This window comes from Talpa occidentalis, unplaced genomic scaffold, assembly GCF_014898055.3.
Source record: "Talpa occidentalis isolate TD23 unplaced genomic scaffold, MPIMG_talOcc4v2.1, whole genome shotgun sequence".
Taxonomy (NCBI): Eukaryota; Metazoa; Chordata; class Mammalia; order Eulipotyphla; family Talpidae; genus Talpa; species Talpa occidentalis.
Window position 1 is genome coordinate 126,880,857 of NW_026555331.1, and position 21,867 is coordinate 126,902,723.

General features: G+C 37.5%; 2 protein-coding genes across 2 annotated transcripts in view; one reads left to right on the forward strand and one right to left on the reverse strand.

Moving 5' to 3' along the window:
• BMT2 (base methyltransferase of 25S rRNA 2 homolog) overlaps positions 1-18,996 on the reverse strand; it is a 37,984-nt gene extending 18,988 nt beyond the window's left edge. The window contains exons 1-2 of the mRNA XM_037511849.2: positions 18,695-18,996; positions 6,669-6,810 (exon numbers count right to left, since the gene is read on the reverse strand). Of these exons, the coding sequence (XP_037367746.1) occupies positions 6,669-6,810; positions 18,695-18,854 (302 nt within the window). The 5' untranslated portion in view covers positions 18,855-18,996. The remainder of the gene's footprint in view (positions 1-6,668; positions 6,811-18,694) is intronic.
• A 309-nt stretch (positions 18,997-19,305) lies between these two features.
• The window catches only part of FOXP2 (forkhead box P2), a 1,127,785-nt gene continuing 1,125,223 nt past the window's right edge, over positions 19,306-21,867 (forward strand). Inside the window, exon 1 of the mRNA XM_054692568.1 lies at positions 19,306-19,539. The gene's annotated coding sequence lies outside the window, so the exon portion shown is untranslated. The remainder of the gene's footprint in view (positions 19,540-21,867) is intronic.

Below are 21,867 nucleotides of genomic sequence, written 5' to 3' on the forward strand. Positions count from 1 at the left end.
ACATATAAAAAAACCGCAAGTCAGACCAGAAGTGGACAAAGGAACTCCACTTATGTATTTGTAGTAGCCTAGCAAAGAACGTTGGAATTAAGAAAAACAGGTAAGCCAACCAAACCACTACATACTATGTTAAGACACCATCTAGAGACACTCCAACATAACAGACAAAAACCATTTTTTGACCAGCGAACTCAGCAACCATACAAGTTTCTGCTAGACAGGAAGAGAAAGAATACCAAAATAAACTTTACAGAGGTGAAAATTCTCCAAGACACAGAAGACAAAAACACCACAAAAGAGAAGAAAACTGTAACAATATTAACTACGATATACTTAAGGAATTAGTTATGAAAGAAAAATTAAAATTTGAAATAAGAGAATAAAGAAGTAAAAAAAAAAAAGGAGATTATTCCATGAATATGGATAAAAAGACTCAATATTCTCAGTGTCACTTCTTTTCAACTTGATCTACAGAGACAATATAGTCCCAATCAAAACCCCAGCATATGTGGCCTTCCTGGTGGCGTAGGGGTTAAAGACTCACCACTATCAAACTATCAGCAGCCACTGCAGCACGAGTTCGATCCCTGGCCAGGGAGCTAACCTATGTGGTGCAGCAGACCTGTCCTGTCTCCCCGCCGCTCCCCTCAGCAGTATATTTCAGTAGATCTGCCTGTTCTGCTCCCTACTCTGTCTCTAGTGAATCCTCTCCCCCACCCCCACTTCTGGCATAGACCCCAGTTCTTGTATGCATAATAAAAATAAATTTAAAAAACCAAACAAAAAACAAAACCACAGCATATATACTTTGTGGATACCAACAAACTAATTCTAAAGTTTATATGGAGAAAAGAAAAGAATCCAGAGTAGCTAACACAATACTGAAGAACAAAAAAGGTGGAAAATGACACTATCTAGCTTCAAAACTTACTATAAAGCTATAGTAATAATAAAGACAGTGTGGTACTGGCAAAAGAATAGACAAACAGATCAATGAAACCAAAACAGACTTATATAAATACAGTCAACTGATAGTTGAGAGGGGAGCAAAGGTAATACAATGGAGTGAAGATACTCTTCAGTTAATGGTACAGAACAAATGGATAACCATCCATTTGCTAAAAAATGAATATAGAGGCATTATACTCTTTGCAAAAATTAACTCAAAATGGATCATTAAACTAAATGTAAAATACAAAACTATGCAATCTTGGAAAGTTTTATAAAATTTCTAGGAGAAAAAGTAGATGACCTTGGGTTTGCCAATGAATTTTTAGATACAATACCAAGTCACAATTCATAAAAGAAAAATTGAGAAGTCAGACTTTATTAAAATTAAAAACTATTGTTCAAAGGACAATGCAAGAGAATGAGAAGACAAGCCATAGTCTGGAAAAAATATTTACAAAACATATCTGATAAAAGACTATTAAGCAAAATATACAAAGAACTCAATATTCAACAAGAAACAAGCCAATGAAAAAGTGGGCAAAAGAACTAAACATACACCTCACCAAAGAGATAGGTAGATAACAAATAAGGATATGGAAAATGCTCATCATCATATGTCATGAGGGAAATGCAAATTAAAACAGCAATAAAATACTGCAATACACTATTAGAATGGCCAAAATCCAGAACACTAAACACACAAATGCTGGTAAAGATGTGGAGCAACAATATCTCTTCATGCTGATAGGAATGCAAAACGGTGTACTCTGGAAGACAGTTAGGCAGTTTCTTACAAAACCAAACATCCTTCTCCCATAAGGGATCCAGCAATCATGTTCCTTGGAATTTGCCCAAGAGAGTTAAAAATGTACATACACAAAAAAATCTGCACATGAATGAGTAAAGCAGTTATATTCACAATTGCCCAAACTTGGAAGCAACCAAGATAACCTTCAGAAGATGAAGGGATAAACAAACAGTGGCACATCCAGACAATGGACAACTATTCGTTGCTAAGAAGAAATAAACTATTTAGCCATGAAACGACATGAAGAAATGCATATTATTAAGTGAAAAACATTAATGTAAAAGGTTATCTAATGTGATTCTAACTTAAGACATTCTAGAAAAGGCAGAACTATGGAGCCAAGAGAACACGGGTAGCTGCTGTGTGTAGGGGAAAAAAGGGATAAATAGATGAAACAGAAGATTTTTTAGGATAGTAAAACAATTCTGTATGATTCTATAATGGTGAATATTTGTCATTACACATTTCCCAAAATGCATAGAATATAAAACACCAAAAGTGATTCCTAATGTAAACTATGAACTTTAGATGACAAAGATATGTCAATGTGGATTCATCAGTTTTAACAGGTGTACCACTATGGGTGAATGTTGGTGAAGGAGAGAGAGTGTGGGAGACACTATGTAAACAAATGAGAACCTGAAGAGAAATTATAATCATTACATGCAGTGTGTTAAGTGCTGGCTAGATTTAGAAAAAAATACTATAGGGTACATTTGCAGTCAATGAGAAAATCTGAATTCATAAAGTAGATGTTTAAAAATATTTATTTTTGCATGCAAGAGCTGGGGTGTAGGCCAGAGGAGCAGGGTGATGAAAGGATTCACTAGAGACAGAGTGGGGAGTAAAACCAGGCGGACTGAGTGAAATACACTACTGAGGGGAGCAGCAGGCCAGACAGGAGGTCTGCTGTTACATGGGGGTCAGCTCCCTGGCTGGGGATTGAACTCATGCTGCAGTGGCTGCCAACAGCTTCATAGTGCTGAGACTTATTAACCCCTTCTGCCACCAGGGAGGCCCCATAAAGTAGATATTTTAGGAAATTACTGCTAATTATCTCAAAGGGATATAAAGGTATTATGGTCATGCAGAATACCTTCACTTTCAAATGGTTCAGAAACAGTGTGTGTATTTTTCTGTGTGTGAAGAAATTCTTTTATTAAATTACAACTATACCTTTATACAGTGTTTTCTTTCTAGTTAATATTTCATATGACAAATTAAATTTTGAAGGAAATCTTATGTATTATTCTTTGAGATAAACAGTTAAAAAAATTTACAGAAGAAAGAAAACTAACTGGAAACAAATTTTTGTCAAATCCTTTTTAAAGCTCACTTTAGCTTGCAATGTGACATGCTCACTCTTAGAATAGTCAGCAGAGAAAAGAATTACATATAACCCAAGTAGGAATTCCAGGAAACTCAAGTTTCAAAATTCAATGCTATCTTTTTTTTAAAGATTTATTTATTTATTTATTTATTTATTTATTTATTTATACAAGCACTGGGTACAGTCAGAAGCGTGGGAGGGTGAGAGAATTCACCAGAGGCAGAGCGGGGAGCAGAGCAGGCAGAAGGACCGAAGTACACTGCTGAGGGGAGCAGCGGGCGGCAGGAGGGGTCTGCGCGCCATGTGGGACCCTCCTCCGGTGGCCGGGGAGCAGCCGGGGATAGAACCGGCACTGCAGAGGCTGCGGGCAGCTTCACAACCCAGCGCTCAACCGCTGCGCCACCGAGGAGGCCCTTCAATGCTGTCTTGAAGCACTTTTTCCCAATCTAGTTTAGTAAAGACATTATAAAACTCTTGGGATTACTTTCCATGGAACAATCTTTTTACCATGCTCTGCCACTGTTCTTTTTCAGCAAATTGACCTAAAAATGATGTCTTTCAGAACACATATAGGTACAATAACTACTGACAAAAACAAAAACCCCATGAGAGAAAGAAAAGTGTGAAACAGGTTCATTATTCAAGTAGAACAGACTTGCAGGTGCTCCCACAAGATCACCACATAGCAAAGTCCATCTAAGAGAGAGTCTTGAGAACATGCATGATAGATTGGAATACTAATTTAAAAGTAATGCTGCTAAAAGCCAAAATGATGGTCTTAAAACTTGGTTTTGTGGTTTCCTAACTGGATTATACGATTGTTATGTTACAAGGGAAATATTTGTTACATAATATAACTCATTTTTAGTAGGAAATGTTTAATATAAAGGACAGATTTATAACCACTTTCTCTCTTACAACTAAGCAAAAATGTCATACATTTTAATTCTAAGAATTCCATTTCTTATCATTCTGGCTCCTGACTTTAGTTTGACAATTCCACAATTCTGTGACTCCAAAAACATTGATGGTACCACCTATTTACTGATCCTCACCCACCTCATACTTTCAACTCCCTTCTTACATGTCATCATAATTATCACAATGTAAAAACACTGTTACTCCTTGCCTCTTTAAAATACACTGTTCTGTCTATTCATTTCCTCACTATTCAAAAAACAAAACAAAACGATTTCATTATAACTTTGTGCCTTAATTACTACAGTAGCCTAACTGGCCTTGTGTGTGTATCCACACACTGCTTCTTAAATTTTATTTATTTAAAAAAATTTATTACTGAGATAACACTGGTTTAAAATACTGCACAAGAATGAGGGGAACAGAGTAACACCTCCTCAGGCACTGTCACCACACCCACCAGCAAAGCACCCTGATCCTCTTCAACACAGACCACTGGGTTCCTTTCCCTCTTTACCCCACCACCTCCCCATTTAGTAGCCTCAATTCTTTAGTCATAATTCTAGGGTTTGTTCTGGTTTAGTTTTGTCAGTTCCTTTGCTTGGTTTCTCTGTCTTCCACATGAGTGAAATCATCTGGTATTCGTTTTCCTCCCGTGAGTTATTTCACTTAGCATGATTCCCTTCAGTTCCATCCACGTTGTTGCAAATAACAGTATTTCATCTTTTTTGTTAGAGCTGAGCAACACCCCATCATCTATATGCTATATCTTTTCTTCTTAAACCCTTGCCCTTCCTATAGCTTATCTTAACACAGTGATTAACCCTTAAGAATTCTGGACGCATTTTAAAAGGTTAATAAAATCTTGTTATTCCTTAAAACAGCGAAAGACTTCTTATTTCACATGTAGTAAAAGTCACTGTCTTTACAATGATTCAAATAATTCTGCAAAATCCAGCTGGTCATTACCTTATTTTCTACCTTTTATTCTGCTCTACCAACACTGGTCTCCTTGCTGTTTCTCAAACATGCTAGCACACCCCTGCCTCAAGGTCTTTGGACTTGTTAGTGCATGCTCTCTCACTTCCTTCATACTTTTTACATGTCACTTCAATGACGCTTTCTCTGGCTACCCTATTTAAGATCGCTTTACTTCTCTTAGCATTACCATTACCTGATTTAGTAACTAGGTACACATTATTTCTTGCCTAAAACATCCCCCACCCTACCCCTTAGCATGCAAAATCCATGACAGTAAGAATTATGTCTGTTTAGTTGATACTCCCAGTGTCTAGAATGTGACTGGTACATAATAGATAGCCATTCAAAATTATTTATTAAATGGATAAATAAAAGAACTAAGTTAAATACGTATTTTTGTCTGGGTTATTTGAATGAATGAAATATGCCTTAATACACATAATTTTAACGAAATTAAAACAAATTTTGATTAAAAATTGAAATAAAATTATAATCAGAAGTTACCATAAACTTATTGTTCATACAGAGAGATAAAGATTTACTTTCCTGGGAATTGATTTTTAAATTCAATAAAAACATATATCCCATTCTCAAATTTAAGAGATCATCAGCAGTATTTCATTTTCTGATTTTTTAAACATTAGAATCTATAGCATGAGAAAGCAAACATTATCTGACATATATTTATATAAGTGCTGGAATACCTTGAATCAAATATCAGAAAATTGGGATCTCAAAACTTCTAAAATGTTTTTAAATTTTAAATTATAGAAGAGTATTTACTTTTACTTAAATCCAAATAAGGATAATCACACTTAAAGAAATTTCTATACAATAATTAATGAAAAGTCAAAAGTTAAACCTCATACTTTAATGTTTAAATATATTAAATGTACTTAAAGCTACAGTCTTTAAAAGTTAAAGCAAAATTTTAAGTTATGTCAAAGAAAAACATTTTAATTGATAGAAGGTGAATAAAGTAGATCTAGGGAAAATGAGGCAAGAGGGAGTTGTTTAAAAGACATCATCTGTTATTTATTTATTTATTTATTTATTTGCTTTTAAAAGTTTTTACAAAACTATAAAACTGTAAATACCGTATATCCTAACAATCTCACTTTTGGGCATATATTCATAGAATATGAAACCATCAACATAAAACCTGTATGCTCTATAGGGTTCATGGCAGCATTACTTACAATTTTCAGGACATGGAAGGACCCTAAATGTCAAGTCAGAGATAAATGGATTAAGAGGGGGTGGTACATACACATCATGTAGTATTATATTGCTTCATGAAAGGATGAAATGCAGATTTTCAACAAAATAGAGGGAACTGAAGAGAATGATGAGAAGCAGAATAAATCAGAATGATAAAAACAAATACTGGGCCATTTACGTAGCAGACAATTCGATACCACTAAAATAATTATAAAGGCAGCAGACATCAAAAAACATCCTTCAGGGATCTGAGGTTAAGAGGGAAAGGGGAAGGAAAGGGACAAGGGGACACAAGGGATGATGGGGGTGGGGCACAATACAATTAAATAAATAAAATACATCATCTGTTTTAAAATACTTATGGTTTTATGCAATGCATTATAGACACCATCATTTATGATTTTAAGAACATAAACAATACATTGGAAACCAAAAATGTTAGTTCATATATACACTCACCTACAACACCATTCAATGCGACCTTCGCCCTCACAAGTTTTCGCCCAATGATTATCTGCCAAATTTTTCATCGCAACAGCATATTCACAAAGTGTTTCTTCATCCTCACAATGTTCTCGCCAGATCTTATCAAAATCTCCCACTAAAAACAAGGGAAAAAATGAATTGTTAAGTTTGGCATCATCTAAAATTACTTAAAGATGAGTATGAATAAAACTTTGATGCAAACTTCAAAATTTTAAAAGTTCCTTTATCCAAAGATACATAATTTTTACTATGATGATAAGGTAAATACATTCTAAACATGGACTTGTAAAGAAGAATATAAACTAATAAATGCAAATGTACCTTATACAAGTTACAGTGTACAAATCAAAAACATACTGGAAGGGTAAGTAAGTCTGAGCATTCAAACATTAATTGTCCTGCTACTGTTAGGCAATATACCTTTGTAGAAACAGTAAAACCACTTTCTCTGCTTTGTGTCTGTTATTTTCTTGGATCCCTATTTGCTTATCAATCCTTATATCAAGGAGGGGCTGGGCTGATAGATGAGATGGCAAGATAAATTAGCAAGTTAAATACTTTTATTTACACACATGGACTTGCCCTAGACATACTAGATTTAAAAAATTTTCTAATCTTATGGCAAATTGTTGCTAGAAAAATTACCTAAAAAGCTTCACCAAACTTTGAGTCTAATATGTTCTAGCCACTCCCTTTTTTAAAAAATTAAATCAATAATCACATTTAATATGAAATCTGAGATATCAATGTAAGTGCTGATAAAGGTCTGAGAATGCTAAGGCCAAATAAATGATATAACTTTAAGGGTGAAAGAGTAAACAAAAATTACCCAGGTGGCTTCATTGAATGTCCTTAGACATAAAATTTAAGCTCACTTGCTCATGTTCAAATATAGGTAAATTAATGACCGAACAAACTTAAAAGCATAAATAAAACAGCCAAATTTGAGGATGAAAATTCTACTCAAATTCTTCCTCCAAGTAAGACCTATTTGATTCAAGCATTTAAACTTTTTTTTAATTTTTTTTTTTTTTAATTTTTATAGAGGCATTTTTTTATTTATTTATTTATTTATTTATTTCTTTGTTTTGTTTATACATGCACTGGGTACAGTCAGAAGCGCGGGAGGGTGAGAGAATTCACCAGAGCCAGAGCGGGTGGCAGAGCAGGCAGAAAGACCGAAGTACACTGCTGAGGGGAGCAGCGGGCGGCAGGAGAGGTCTGCGCGCCATGTGGGACCCTCCTCTGGTGGCCGGGGAGCAGCCGGGGATCGAACTGGCGCTGCAGAGGCTGCGGGCAGCTTCGCAACCCAGCGCTCAACCACTGCGCCACCGGGGAGGCCCTTTAATTTTTTTTTTTTAATAGAGGCATGCTTTTATTTTATTTTATTTATTTGTTTGTTTGTTTTGTTTATACATGCACTGGGTACAGTCAGAAGCACATGGGAGGGTGAGAGAATTCACCAGAGCCAGAGCGGGGAGCAGAGCAGGCAGAAGGACCGAAGTACACTGCTGAGGGGAGCAGCGGGCGGCAGGAGAGGTTTGCGCGCCATGTGGGACCCTCCTCCAGTGGCAGGGGAGCAGCTGGGGATTGAACCGGCACTGCAGAGGCTGCGGGCAGCTTCGCAACCCAGCACTCAACCGCTGCGCCACCGGGGAGGCCCTGATTCAAGCATTTAAAAGCTGCTTTAAAAAAAAAACAAACCAAAAAACTCTTTTCAAAATTTGAAAACTGTACTGTTATTTTAAACATACAGTTCAACAAATACTGAGTGAAAAACAAACTACTGGATTTCCAGTTTGACCAAACAAGAAAAAGAAGTAAGGGTACACATACATTGTTCACTTAAAAGTAATACATCTCAGTCTTGACCTGAACAAAAAAAGGGATGAGAGTGAGTTTACATTTGGGGAAGTGGGAGTTATTCTTACACTCCAATATTTCCATTAATCACTAATATTTGTGCAGTGACAGGGCTCTCAGTTTATTAAACAGTCCACTAAAAACAAGCAGGCAAACAAAAATTTTCTAAATTCTCAAAGAAAATCTCAGTTTTAACAACATCTTTCAAATGAAATTACTTATCAAGTAATTACTTATCAAGTCAAGCCCACTTGAGGTTAAAGTTGGTCAGTGCCCATTAAATACATTCAAATTCCCTCTATAAATGTGGTCAATCTGCACACAAAATGTGCTGAAACGCTAAGGCTTTTTTTTTTTTTTTAAATCATTTAGTTAGTAGGTGAACCAGTATTTAAAGACAGTTTTATTTGAAAGGACAATTTTTTTTTAAATTAAAAGGCAAATCAGATACTTCCTGGGGTCTGCATCAAAGATCTTAGTGACTATAGTATAAGAAATGTTTAAGTATCCATGTTCAATCAATCAGAGCTCTCAATGAAATAGTCTTATAGTGACTTTAATATATTGACATTTATAATTAATTATTAATCTATTTTGCCACTTATTTCTTATAGGAATCTTATAAAAATATGAATGTATCTTAGAGAAAAGAGGAAAATCACTAAGAATACATATATTTCACTTTGCCCAAATACAGAGAATTCAAGAAATATTTTTAGAAAGCACAATTAAAAATAGATAAATCCTGCAGCATAACTTGAAATTAATAGCTAATAAACACTAATGGTCAAACTGAAATATCAATAGTAAATTTAAATAAATTAGTCATTTGTTCAAATACAATTTTTAAAAAGATTTATTTATTTATTTATTATTTATTTATTTATTTATTTATTTATACAAGCACTGGGTACAGTCAGAAGCGCGGGAGGATGAGAGAATTCACCAGAGCCAGAGTGGGGAGCAGAGCAGGCAGAAGGACCGAAACACACTGCTGAGGGGAGCAGCAGGCAGCAGGAGAGGTCTGCGCGCCATGTGGGACCCTACTCCAGTGGCTGGGAGCCCGGGATTGAACTGGCGCTGCAGAGGCCGCAGGCAGCTAAGCACTGACTAGTTTAAAATATAGTCATCTGATTGTCTCACAAAATTATAGGACAAAGTTTACATTAACATGACTTCCACTTATTATATTCTCTATATTTGAATGTTTTTAAATACTAATTTTAAAAAAACTAATAGTTCAAAACATAAGTAAAGATAACTGAAAGTTGTTGAACCAAGTTCAATAGAAATCAATGAACCAAATTATTTTGAAGCTTGGCCCTATTATCAAGATAATACCATAATTATTACCTAGATACACTTTCACAATCATTATACGTCACAGCTAAAGAATAAATACAAAACTACTTCTTGTAAAAAAAAAAAAAGACAAAAACAATGAGGAAAAAATAAATAGCACATTAATTAATGCAGAGTTACATTTTAAATAATTTTGTGATTAGTTTATTAGTCTGATTACAACTGTCTTTGTAAAAAAACCAACTACCATGAAATGTTAGGGAGTTACTCACTTTTGCTCTCATTTAATAACCTCCAAAATAGCTAGGTGTATTATAAATCCAAACTCCAGTAAACCAACAGAATCCTTTAACTATTTTGCCTTTATGAATTAATCTCTCTCCTGCAATCTAGTAAAGCAAATTTCTTTCCTTTTTTAAAAAAACTGATTTCACAAATTCTTCAAGATCTGCTTTCCACTTTATCATCTTACAATTCCCCATGCATTTTCTGTCCTTACAGTACTTTGTGAACTGTTTTTACATTATTATCTATTACAATCAGGTATAATTTTTCAATTAGAAAGTATAAACTGAAAGGCAAAGATTACTTTTAACTTATAACTTGTATAACCTATGGACATTAATTAGGGTGCTCTTAATGAAGAAAATATTTAAATTTCTACCATGTTCAAAAAAATCCAGAAAACATGAAAATTAAAAGCAAAACTGACCACTAGGAAAAAATTCAAACTACAGTTGATAGCTGCCAACAGACACTGATCAAGAAGAAATAAAATTTTAATACTTCAAAATATTGGTCTCTAGGTGAGTTACAAAAGTATAGAAAAAAAGGTTAAAAGAAAAATTTTTTAATTAATATTTTATTTTATTAATTCTTACATCATTTTTCATTTTTGCACAATGTATGCATTATCATTTTTGTTATATTCCCCATACAATTGCACCACCCCTTATTTTGACCCTAGTCGTTCCTCTCCCTTCCCCCCCGTAGTGTGTCATTTAAACTGATTTTAAAAATTAATTTCATTTCATATTCTTGTTAAAAGAAATACTTGCATTTGGAAGTACAGTCACATCCATTAAATTTTTTGATAACAGCAAATAGATCTTATAGGAAAACCTATAAGCGTAAGGAGAAACGGTTGGTAACAGCATTATATAGATAAAGAATTACATCCATGTGGAAAAATGGAAAGGTGGGTGCTAAGGTTAATGTGTTTTTATATGCCAGGATCATTTGATGTTTACAGTTATTAGAAATTATAACTTTCAGGCCTGCCTGGTGGCATAAGGGTTAAGTCTCAGCACCACCATGGCGGTGGTCTAAATTCTATCCCTCGTCAGGGGGCAGGGGGCAGGGGGCTAACCAACGTATAGTGCAGCAGACCTCTCCTGTCTTACCCGCTGCTCCCCTCAGCAGTGCATTTCAGTAGATCCACCTGTTCTGCTCCCCACTGTCTCTGGTGAATCCTCCCCGCCCAGTTCTTCTATGCATAAATAAATCTTTAAAAAAATTTTTTAAAAAGAGTATTTTTATCAATAACGCTATCCTAATTATCATTTAAAAATATGTAATATAAAGAATGGAGATAAAAGATGTGCAATAGTTGTAAATCTGAGGTCAATGTAAGATAAGAAAAGCATGTCATTATTTTTGGTGGTTTAGCCTGTGAGTCACAATATCAAAGATCAACACTGCACTACTGTAGTTCTTAATGGCATGATATTACAAAGAGAAGATAGCATATGATTCCAAGTATATAAATTTCTAAAAAATGAAGACATCTGCAGTGATAAGAAATCAGTGGCATAGGACTAGAGAGAGCAGACTGAGTGCAAAAAAGGATGAGAAACTTTAGGGAACAACAGAAATGTTCTATATATTAATTGTGGTAATGGTTTCATACGTGTAGCAGATATCTGTTCAAACTACCTAAATTATACAGTTTAAATGGGTGTTGTTTACTATATATAAACTGTGCAACAAAAAATTTCATTTGAAAAATGATGTGCAACAAGCACAGTAAAGGTTACAAAATAAAAATAGCATTTCATTAAATTTAGGGGTCATCAAATAGACTAAAATTTAAAAAAGATTAACTCTGACTATCACAAACAAGTCTTCAGCTTTTGGAAACTTGGAGGTAATAATTAAATTTTTACTTAGGTATAATTGCCAAATATTGGCTGCCATCATAGGTAGATGACCAAATTGCCAAACTTGAGTTCAAAGAATTTTTAAAGGTCACTTCCTCTGATAAAAGGTAGGCAGAGAAACTCATGACCAAATGGAAACAAATTCAGCAGCTATTCCACGATGTAAACATAAAATGCTCACAACCAAATTGTCTTACAAACAGGTAAACAACACACAGAACAGCTCCTTCCGCATTTTGGGTTGCCTAACAGAGTGACACACCTAAAATGGAACAAAATATCCCAGGTTTTTTGTTGTAATAGAAGCTCTTAAGACTCAAACAAAGCAACCAGCTGAAAACCTCAATCTTATACAAAATATGCATCTTACACCAAACATGCTGTGACAAATCATTTCTCTTATGAAGCAAAAAACAGCTAATATTCTAAAATGCCTTACTTTAAGATATATTCAAATAAGATTCCTATAAGAAATAAGAAAAGATTATTAATCATGTTTTATTTACTCCTAAATTATCATTTTTTTAGCATTTTACCATTATCAATATTATCATTTTATTATATTAACAATGATCACCTATAATCCAATGTCCTTAAGAATAGGAAAAGGGGAGCAGCAGTTAAGGAGAAAAAAATTCTCTGTACATATAATAAAACAAGTTGATTCAACAAACATTTATTGAATGTTAAGGACAAGTCACTACCAGATCTGTATTTTGTAATATAGTAATATTAATTTATAATAATGATATATATAATGCGAAACATTTTTGAAAGGGTCCTTTTTTTCTTTTTCTTTTTTTTTTTGTGGGACCCTCGCCGGTGGCCAGGGATCGAACTGGTGCTGCAGAGGCTGCGGGCAGCCTCGCAGCCCAGCGCTCAACCGCTGCGCCACTAGGGGAGGCCCGAAAGGGTCCATTTTAAAAAATTAACCTAATTACAAATTTAAGTTGATACAGCCATTAATTCACTATAAAAATTTGTATGAAAAGTTACATTTTTAAATAGGATATAAAATTATTAGACTCAGCTTCTATATTTTTGTGTGTGTGCTTTAAATCTAAAAGGCACAGTGCTAGATATTAGGGATACAAAAATAAAATGCAAAGTCCTACTCAAGGAACTATATAAGTTAGATGAGAAAGACAGACAAGTGAACTGGTAAGTGATAAATACAATGAATGTAAGCTTATTTGTGCTATGGAAGCATGAGGTATAAAGAAGTGTGCTTGTTTACATAAAATTGGATACTACTGATATCTTCCAATGTTCTGTCCTTAGTTTTATGTTATCACTTGTGCGGCAGTTCATTTGCTCTCAAAGCTTCAATGTCCAGAGAGGTATTCCAACCCTACCCTTTCAAAATGTGGCTAAGATTATGGAAAAAATTCCAAATAAAATTATTACTTACATCCTGCGATAAGCCACCCTACTTACTGACTGTCCTCCTTGCTCCTATTCCAACATACACATTTCCTAGTTAAATAGGAATGGCTATTGATATTTTCCCAGGCAAGAAATTTTGACATTATCTTTGACATTATCCCTTTACTTTCACTAAAACTGCTCATTTTGACCTTCAAAAAGTCTCTGATTTATCTTCTCTTTTTCATGACTACTATTTGTTCTATTATTAACTCCCAACCAGATGTATGATCCTCTGTTTTCTGGATTCCTTCCTACTCTTTCCTAGAGTACTTTAGCTTAATCTATGAAGCTTCTAAATAAGAGAGATGCCTGTTACACACACACGCTACCTTGGAATAGTGAATAACATCATATCTGTTATTTTTCCCCCACAAAAATCAAAGGACCTGCCTACACTAGCACCTTTCATTTTCACTTTTATCTTTCAAAATGCAAAAACCTCTTTAAAAAAACTAATAAAATCACACAGATGATTAGGAATAACAACATCAAATAGCTAACATACTATGCACTCCTAATGGAACTTTCTATCAGTGTTCCCTTTATCTTTTAGCATTACTGATCATTAAATTCTGCATTCCCCCCACCCCCTCCCTCAAGTGGCAGTTAAAATTCCTAGGGCAAAGTTAACCTTTTGTGGACAGTCTTCAACTTATTTGCTGACTAAGCAAAGATTCTATAATAAAAAGTAGCATTTTCTGGTTCTGTATCAGAATAGACATGATTGGAAGAACATATAAAGAAAACAGCAAAATCTCATTTGGAAAAAAAAAAGTAAAACAGAGAGAACCTGTTCAAAGTTTCTTGGGGTCATGGAGTTGGTCAGTATTTTCAAGTAATGCTGTAAACCAGTGAAAAAGAAATTTTTTTCTTTATTCTCAACTTTGAAAACAAAGTCTGTTATCCCAATTTTGAAAGCAATGTCAAAATTTACTTCAGAGAAAATACTAACATTAAACTTTAGGCCTTTTGGTTTTAGGTTTTTCCCTTCCTCCAATTTTGTTATAGGTGTTTGCTAAAGAATATTCAATTACAAATGTATTTTCATCTTATCCTAAAGTGCTAGTCTAGTTTACCCTTTGTCTCAGACAATAAAAAATTTGAATAATGAACAAGAATTAAACATCTAAACGATCCTATTAAGTTGGTGACTCTTAAAATGCTGCTTAACAACTGTTAAACATTGTTTTTTGGATTTAAGTCTATAGAACCAATCTATTCTTTATTTTCCTTTTTTGCGTGAATGTCAGCAATGTCTTGTTTTATTTAACCACTTCTAAAATATTATCATTTTTAACATTTTTTCATATTAACAATGATTAACTATAACCCCATGACCTTGAGAATATCATCAGACTAATATGTATTCTTATTCTTCTCTCACTGATTTATAAACTGTTTTAATCTATTTGGGTATAAAGGTAAGTAAGTCTGAATAAATTTATGAAATTTATTATAAAGACAGTCACAGAATAGTTAAAAATAAACAAAACTACATGGAATGGATATCATACTTTTACTCCTAACAGCTACAGCCTTTACATTTTCGTGGTATTTTTGCATAAATACTTTTTTAAGTTTTGCAAAAAAAAAGATGTCAGGCATAATAACAATCAAACATTATGTGACTAGCATTATGGAAAAAAAATCATACAAGGGCAACTAAACAACTAACTGAATATACATAGTGCTCTACTCCAGTGAAGTCCCTGCTGGAAAGCAAAACTGGCTGTTTTTTTTTTTTTTTATTATTATTAAAAAGCTATCTATAACTCTTTAAAATATTTTAAATATTTTTAGTTTATATGAAGGCCTTATTTTTAGAATTCTGCACAGCAAATACAGAGAGCACTTATCTATATCTACAAGCATATTTCAATTTATATGAACTTAATCTGAAAGACTGTCTCTTACCTATAAATGGCTGACATCAGAAACATCCCTTATCACCACTGCTAGACATTTTCCTATCATTTCCTCTTGGTAACTATTTCAGATACCAGCACTGCCTGGAACACAGACCTTTATCTATAATTCTCACTTTACCCTTACACAAATTGGCTAAGGATCTCTAAGTGGAGACACAGGACAGGCAGTAAAATGGAATGGGATGAGGAGAGAAAAGTTATAGAAGAAAAAAGTATATTAAACCTACCTGTTAGTTTTTACCATCCAATCTGCTGCCCAACCCTACATCCCCACTCCAAACCTACTCATCACCAAAAAATAAGCACCAGTTGGACAAATGGATGGTTGAAGGATGAAGAGAAATCTTCTCCTACCACAGCCAAAAACTCCTATTTTCATTCTTATTCCTGCTTCATTTTCAATTCTGCTACCAGGATAAGGGAAGGGAAAATCGTATTATCTAGCCCAACACTCATTATCTAGTTCTTACTCCAATCCTTACTATTGCATGATTATTCTATCTCCTTCTTCATTCTACCCCAACTTATTTCCTTTCCTACAATCTCTTCCAAAACCCCACATACCTCACATGGCCTCAACTCCATTCATACCCAGCAGAGATTACTGCATTACCATCAATTTATATCCTTTCACCTAGTAAAATTCTAGGATTACTTCCTGCCTTCCCATTTCCCCTCTGATTCCACCAAAATCTGGGGTCACCATTGGATTTAGAATTGGAAAGAAAAACTCATTCCCATAAAATATGTATAGTTCTAACATGAACTATTTAACTTCAAGCAAGTTATTGTAATAGTTTTGGGATTTAGTTCACTTATGAAAAAGGCAGGCACTAGTTTAGATCACCACTCCAGGAGCTAGCTTAGAAATTTCCAAGCCCCAATGATAGGTATTCTGAAACTGTACACCTGAGGTGGGATGCAGGAATTTTCTAAAAGTCATCCGTGGTTACCCTAGCAATCATTCATGTCTGGGAATAACTGACAAAAACGTTTGAAGTTCCTTCTAGTCTAAAATTCCAAGAGTCTAAGCTGGAATTTTTACTGTATTTTCTGATGGGACAATTATTAAAACTATATATAGTTTCCATAGTTATTGGTTTACAGGTCAGGTCTGTTACTGATTAAATAGGCCTTTGCAGGCTGACCTAGCACTTAAGCACCATTTGCAATATTTTATGACCAGAGCAAACTTGCAAATAAACTTGTAAAATATGCTTGCAGACTGGGGGCCATTAGTTAGAACAATACTATGACCTCATAGGAAAATACTAAAAATTATTTCTTTGGGATTATTGTATATACAATCAGACTTTTTCACAGATGGTTCTTTTTACAGATTTTTGTCAAATCAAGATTTGACTCACAAGTCAGAAATAAAAGTAGAAAGGATAGTCATCAGATTCCTTTACTTTTCAAGTTCATTGATAGGCCTTTTTATGTCACTGGAATACAGCTAGAGAAGGTTAGATCATTGGTGGAACTAGACATTAAAACACCTAAAGAACAGTCTCATTCAAATATGTACAGTCTGCAAGGATGTTACCCGCCCAGTGGTACACTAGAATTTTTACTCAGGAACTAGAAGTATCTATTCTAGCTCTGGTAACTTCCATCTACCAATTCTCATTATAGACAAGTGTCCCCTGGTTAATACCCAGGCTTAAAAGACATGTTTCAACATATGAGAACTAAACAAGAATAAACAGCACTTGAAGATATGATGACACATTAGTAGTGTGTTGAGTAGAATCTATTTAAACAATGAATAAGCTAATCTTTTTTCTTTAAATTGCTTAATTTTATACCAAATAGCATGATAAATTGAAGTTGTTCATTTATTTCTTCATTTCTCCAAACAACATAGAAATTTACAATGACTACCATTATGTAAGTGCATTCTCTGAATACCAAAAATGATGCAATGGTTGCTATGGTAACTACTCATTTTATTGAATAAATTGGGTTGAGGTTTAAAGCATTCTTTTAAAAAACAAATTTCAACACCTTACCTATGCCTGATAAGTCTCTATCTATTGCTACCCATTATAAACAGTAACTATAAGCCACATTTGAGAATGGTCATATAAGCAGTTATTTAAAACGCTAGCCTGGAGGTGCCAACAAGGAAAACTTTGAACTTAAAAGTTTGAGAAATGAAATACATCAACTACATTCAAAGGAACAAAAGACACTTAGTTTCAATCTCTCAGAGTAACTGAAAAGTGTGTCTACATCCAAAGCAACATGATGTTACATGTCTGCTCCTCTGCTGTCACAATTTTGCATCCAGTTCTAAATTATTAACCAAGTATAAGACTAAGAAACTGCTGACTTTTCAGTTTGCGATTAAGTGAAAGCAAGAGCAAGGAGAGAGTTCCCCTTTATTTGGACACTCACACGAAATTTACCAGGGGGATATGAAATAACTGGGAATTTTCACTGTCAAAATCTTACAAAACAGCTTTGTAAAAAAAAAAAAAAAAAAAAAAAGGAAGCCTCTATTTTAAAAACACCAAAGATAACCACAGGCCTTACAGGCCCACAACTACAAACCCTCCTCCGGCACAAGCCAAAACGCCGACGCCGCCTTCCTCGCCGGAGGATCCTCTCCAGGAGGCTCCCCAGCACCGGCCAGCTTCGCCGACCCGCATCTCTGTCCGAAGGCGGCTTGCAGGTTGCATAGACGATTCAAACCTAAGCAGGATTTTAAGAACTGCCCCCAGAACGCGTCCTCCCCGCCTAAGCAAAATCGTAACAATCAAGCATTTTAAGAAAAAGAGGCGGCGGACACGGCTGGGATCCGGGGTCCGCGGCCCCAGGTGCGGTCCGGCCCGCCGAAAGGCCTGCTGCTGACTCCGCAGCCCGGCGGCCAGGCCCGGGCTCGCCCCGTCGGAACCGGCCCTCGGAAGCGCCGACCCGCGGGCAGCAACGGCGCGGGGGTGGTGGGGGGGTGGGGGGCGGCCGGGCGCCGCGGCCTCCCGGGACGACCGTACCTGCCCGCGGGCTCCGTCCTCACGCCGCGCGCGACCCCCTCCCCCGCGGGGCCCGCCGTGTGGGGGGCGCGGCAGACCCGCGGGCTGAGGACCGGCGCCCCCTCAGGCCCGGAGCCCCGCGGGGCCCGCGAAGAAAAGGGGCGGAGGAGCGAGCGCGACGCCGGGGCAGCCCGACCGGGGGGCGGACGGGCCCGGGCGGGGGCTGACGTGCGGCTCCCTCAGGTGGTAATGGTGGCCCCTGGGGGGCGGGGAGAGGTGACAGGGGTGGGGGGATGCGGCTTCCCGCCCCCCCCCGTTCGACCCCCCGCCCCGGCGCTGTTTACCTTCCCGGTACTTCTTGCGGAGCCGCCGGTGGACGCTCTTCACCACCCCGGAGAGCTTCTCCTGCTCCAGCTTCCGCGCCTGCTCGCGGGGCGGCGGAGTGCTCGGGGGCCCGGCCCCCTGCCCGCGAGCGGCGCTTCGGTCGCCGGCCCCCAGCTCCATAGCGCTGCCGCCGCCGCTGCCGCCGCCGCCGCTGCCGCCGCCGCCCCTCGGGTCCCCGCAGACGCCCGCCTGACGGAGGAGGTGGGGAAGGAGGAGGCAGCAGCGGAGGCAGCAGCAGGAGGAGGCGAAGGACCCGCAGCGATGGCCTGGGGGGGCGGGCCCTCACCCCGATGCACAAGCTGATTGGCGGACTGCGGAGGGCTGGGCGGAAACGGAAAGGGCCAAGGGCCAATGGAAGGAGAGCGCCGGCCGCTCGCCCAGTTGTTTGGGAAGGCGGGGCTAGCAGGCCGAGGGGAGCAGAAGCAGTGGGAGCGCAGGACCGGAGAGCAGCTCTTTCTCCCCGCCCCCCCCCCCCCCCGGCCTGGGATTCTGTGCGCAGGCGCATTGATGCGAGCCCGAGAGGCTGTTAGCCCCGCGCATGCGCGTCTGAGTTTGCTGAGTTCGGGCATCCTCCTGCAGCCCCGCTGGCTTTCCTCTGGCTCTCCAGCCGCGCTAGCCTCTGCGGTTTGTGGTGTGGCGTCGTGAGGGGCCCAGGGACACTACCTGATCCCCGACTGCGTCTTGTCAGTCACTTGTAGGATCCCTTTAGCTGCATAGTCCTGAGAAGCGTTTGGGGGATGACTTGGCAGCACAGGAATTTTACACTTCGAGGGACCCCACAATGTTCTCCCTGGCGCTAGGAGAGGTATGGCAACCAAAGGCTGCTGTGGTTCCCGGGCCAGCAATTGTTAATGCCCCTAGTGCCAGTGCTGGGCAAAAGTCACAGAAACGGAGAAAGGAGTGTCCAAGAGAAGCAATAGTAGATAAGGGAAGAGCAGGAAGGAGAAACGCAAGCTACAACAGATGCCCTGAGGAAATTTTGTGGTGACCCGGGTGTCCCCCTTTCTGGAGCTCTGCTTTCCAGAGAGACAAATTCTCATCAGTTCCTGAAGTGGTGCTTAGGCTGCTGGAGTGTCGGAGAGTGAATGGGATGAGAATTTTACATTGATTTAAGTTGTGGGTATTGCACCTCAGCTCCCAGCCCCCGTCCTTGGCTAGGCAGTTATTGGTAGTATGTGACATGGTTTGAAAATTGTAGCAATGAGAACTTTTTAGTGAATGATTTCATGCAAATGTTAAAGGCTGGCACTGTGTAACTTTTATTTGCCATCTTCTGAATTATGAAGACCCTGAAGAACACAGTAGTTCACTTTCCAGGAGGAGATAGAGGGGGGGAGCAAGGAAGTAAGATTGATGGAATTTTAAGTTGGAGGATGTGTCCCTATTGGCACTATAAAGAGGCAGATCAAACACACATAAACTTGAGAAGAACTAATTATAATTATAAAGCGAAATTACACTGGGGTGCCTAATAAACTGAGGATGTGGTGGTCTTATTTGGGGGAATTTTATTTGGAAAGAGAGGGGGCCTTGAAATTTTGTCATGAACTGTAGTTAAAAAAAGAACTTTCCCCCTTATTACTACTGAAAAATGAATTTTTAAGTCCTTTTCAAAAGTAAAGACGTGCACTGAAGGGAATTTGGAAAATACAGAAAGGAATAGGAAGTAAAAGTCACCTGGAAACACAACTGAGAGATAACGACTGTTAACGTTTCTTTCTTATGCATATTTATTTCAAATTTATTTCATATTCATATCTATTGGTGGGTGTTTAATAATCTGTTATTTCAGTAAGCAATATCAAGCTATTGTGTATTTTTGTTTCCAGTTTTCTTTATTACAAATTCTGTGATAAACGGGCTTATACACGTGCTCATCCATTTCTTTAATTACATATGTGAGTGGGCCAGATTTGTCAAAATCAGGGTTCTAAACCAAACAGTTAAACTTGCTAAGGTTTTTGATGTATCTTCTCAAATTGTCTTTTTTTTTTATAGAGGCATGTTTTATTTATTTATTTTATTTGTTTGTTTTGTTTATACATGCACTGGGTACAGTCAGAAGCGCGGGAGGGTGAGAGAATTCACCAGAGCCAGAGCGGGGAGCAGAGCAGGCAGAAGGACCGAAGTACACTGCTGAGGGGAGCAGCGGGCGGCAGGAGAGGTCTGCGTGCCATGTGGGACCCTCCTCCGGTGGCTGGGGAGCAGCCGGGGATCGAACCGGCCCTGCAGAGGCTGTGCAGCTTCGCAAGGCAGCGCTCAACCGCTGCGCCACCAGGAATGCCCTAGTTAATACTTTCTTAACAAGTAATTCAAGACATAGAAATTGGACAGCTGGCTTTTATTCTAAATTTGCATGAATTCAAACAGGGCAAGGGTAAAAATCTACTGAGGAAAAACCTATACTTAGTTTGCTTAAGAGGACTATGACTCCTGGCAATAGACCACAATATAAAAAGGAAGTTTATAACATTCCTCTACTGTGATTAGTTACGGGAAAAAACTTTCTGTTAAGGTAGTGGAAGAATGGTAATGGGATTTTCCATTTAAGAAAAATAACTGTTCTAATTGCTGGTAAGAGGGATTCACTGAAGGAAGTAGATTTGCTGCTATAGTCAAAGAATATAGTCTATGCCTAGGAAAACATCAGCATCTTTAGCCCATGTGATAACAACATTTTGTTAACTGTAAATATGACTATTTTGTAATTCTCTAATTTTTTCAATGACTGTTGGAAAAAGTGACATTGAAATAGAACTATTCACTGATTTCACTGGTTTGAGCAGGACAGTCTGGGAGGATGAGGCATTTCTAACTACTGCTCTAAATGCCTGATAACTTTCTTACCCTTATTTTTTGCTGTCCCTAGCCAACTTTTGAACCCTTCTCCAAGCACATTTGGTATGTTAATAGTAAGCTCCCTATGTCAAAAAAACAAAAAAAACAAAACACCACTCAACATAGGAAAAATGCCTTGGGTAAGAATAAAGCCTTGTCTTCTTTGTTTGCTTTTATAGTGCTTATAAGGAAAACAAATTCCCACAATGTGAAGAGTCAACATATACAAATATAGTGCATTCTATACTCAGTGAGAATTCCAGAAATATTAATTGGTGATAAAAAGCTTTTAAAA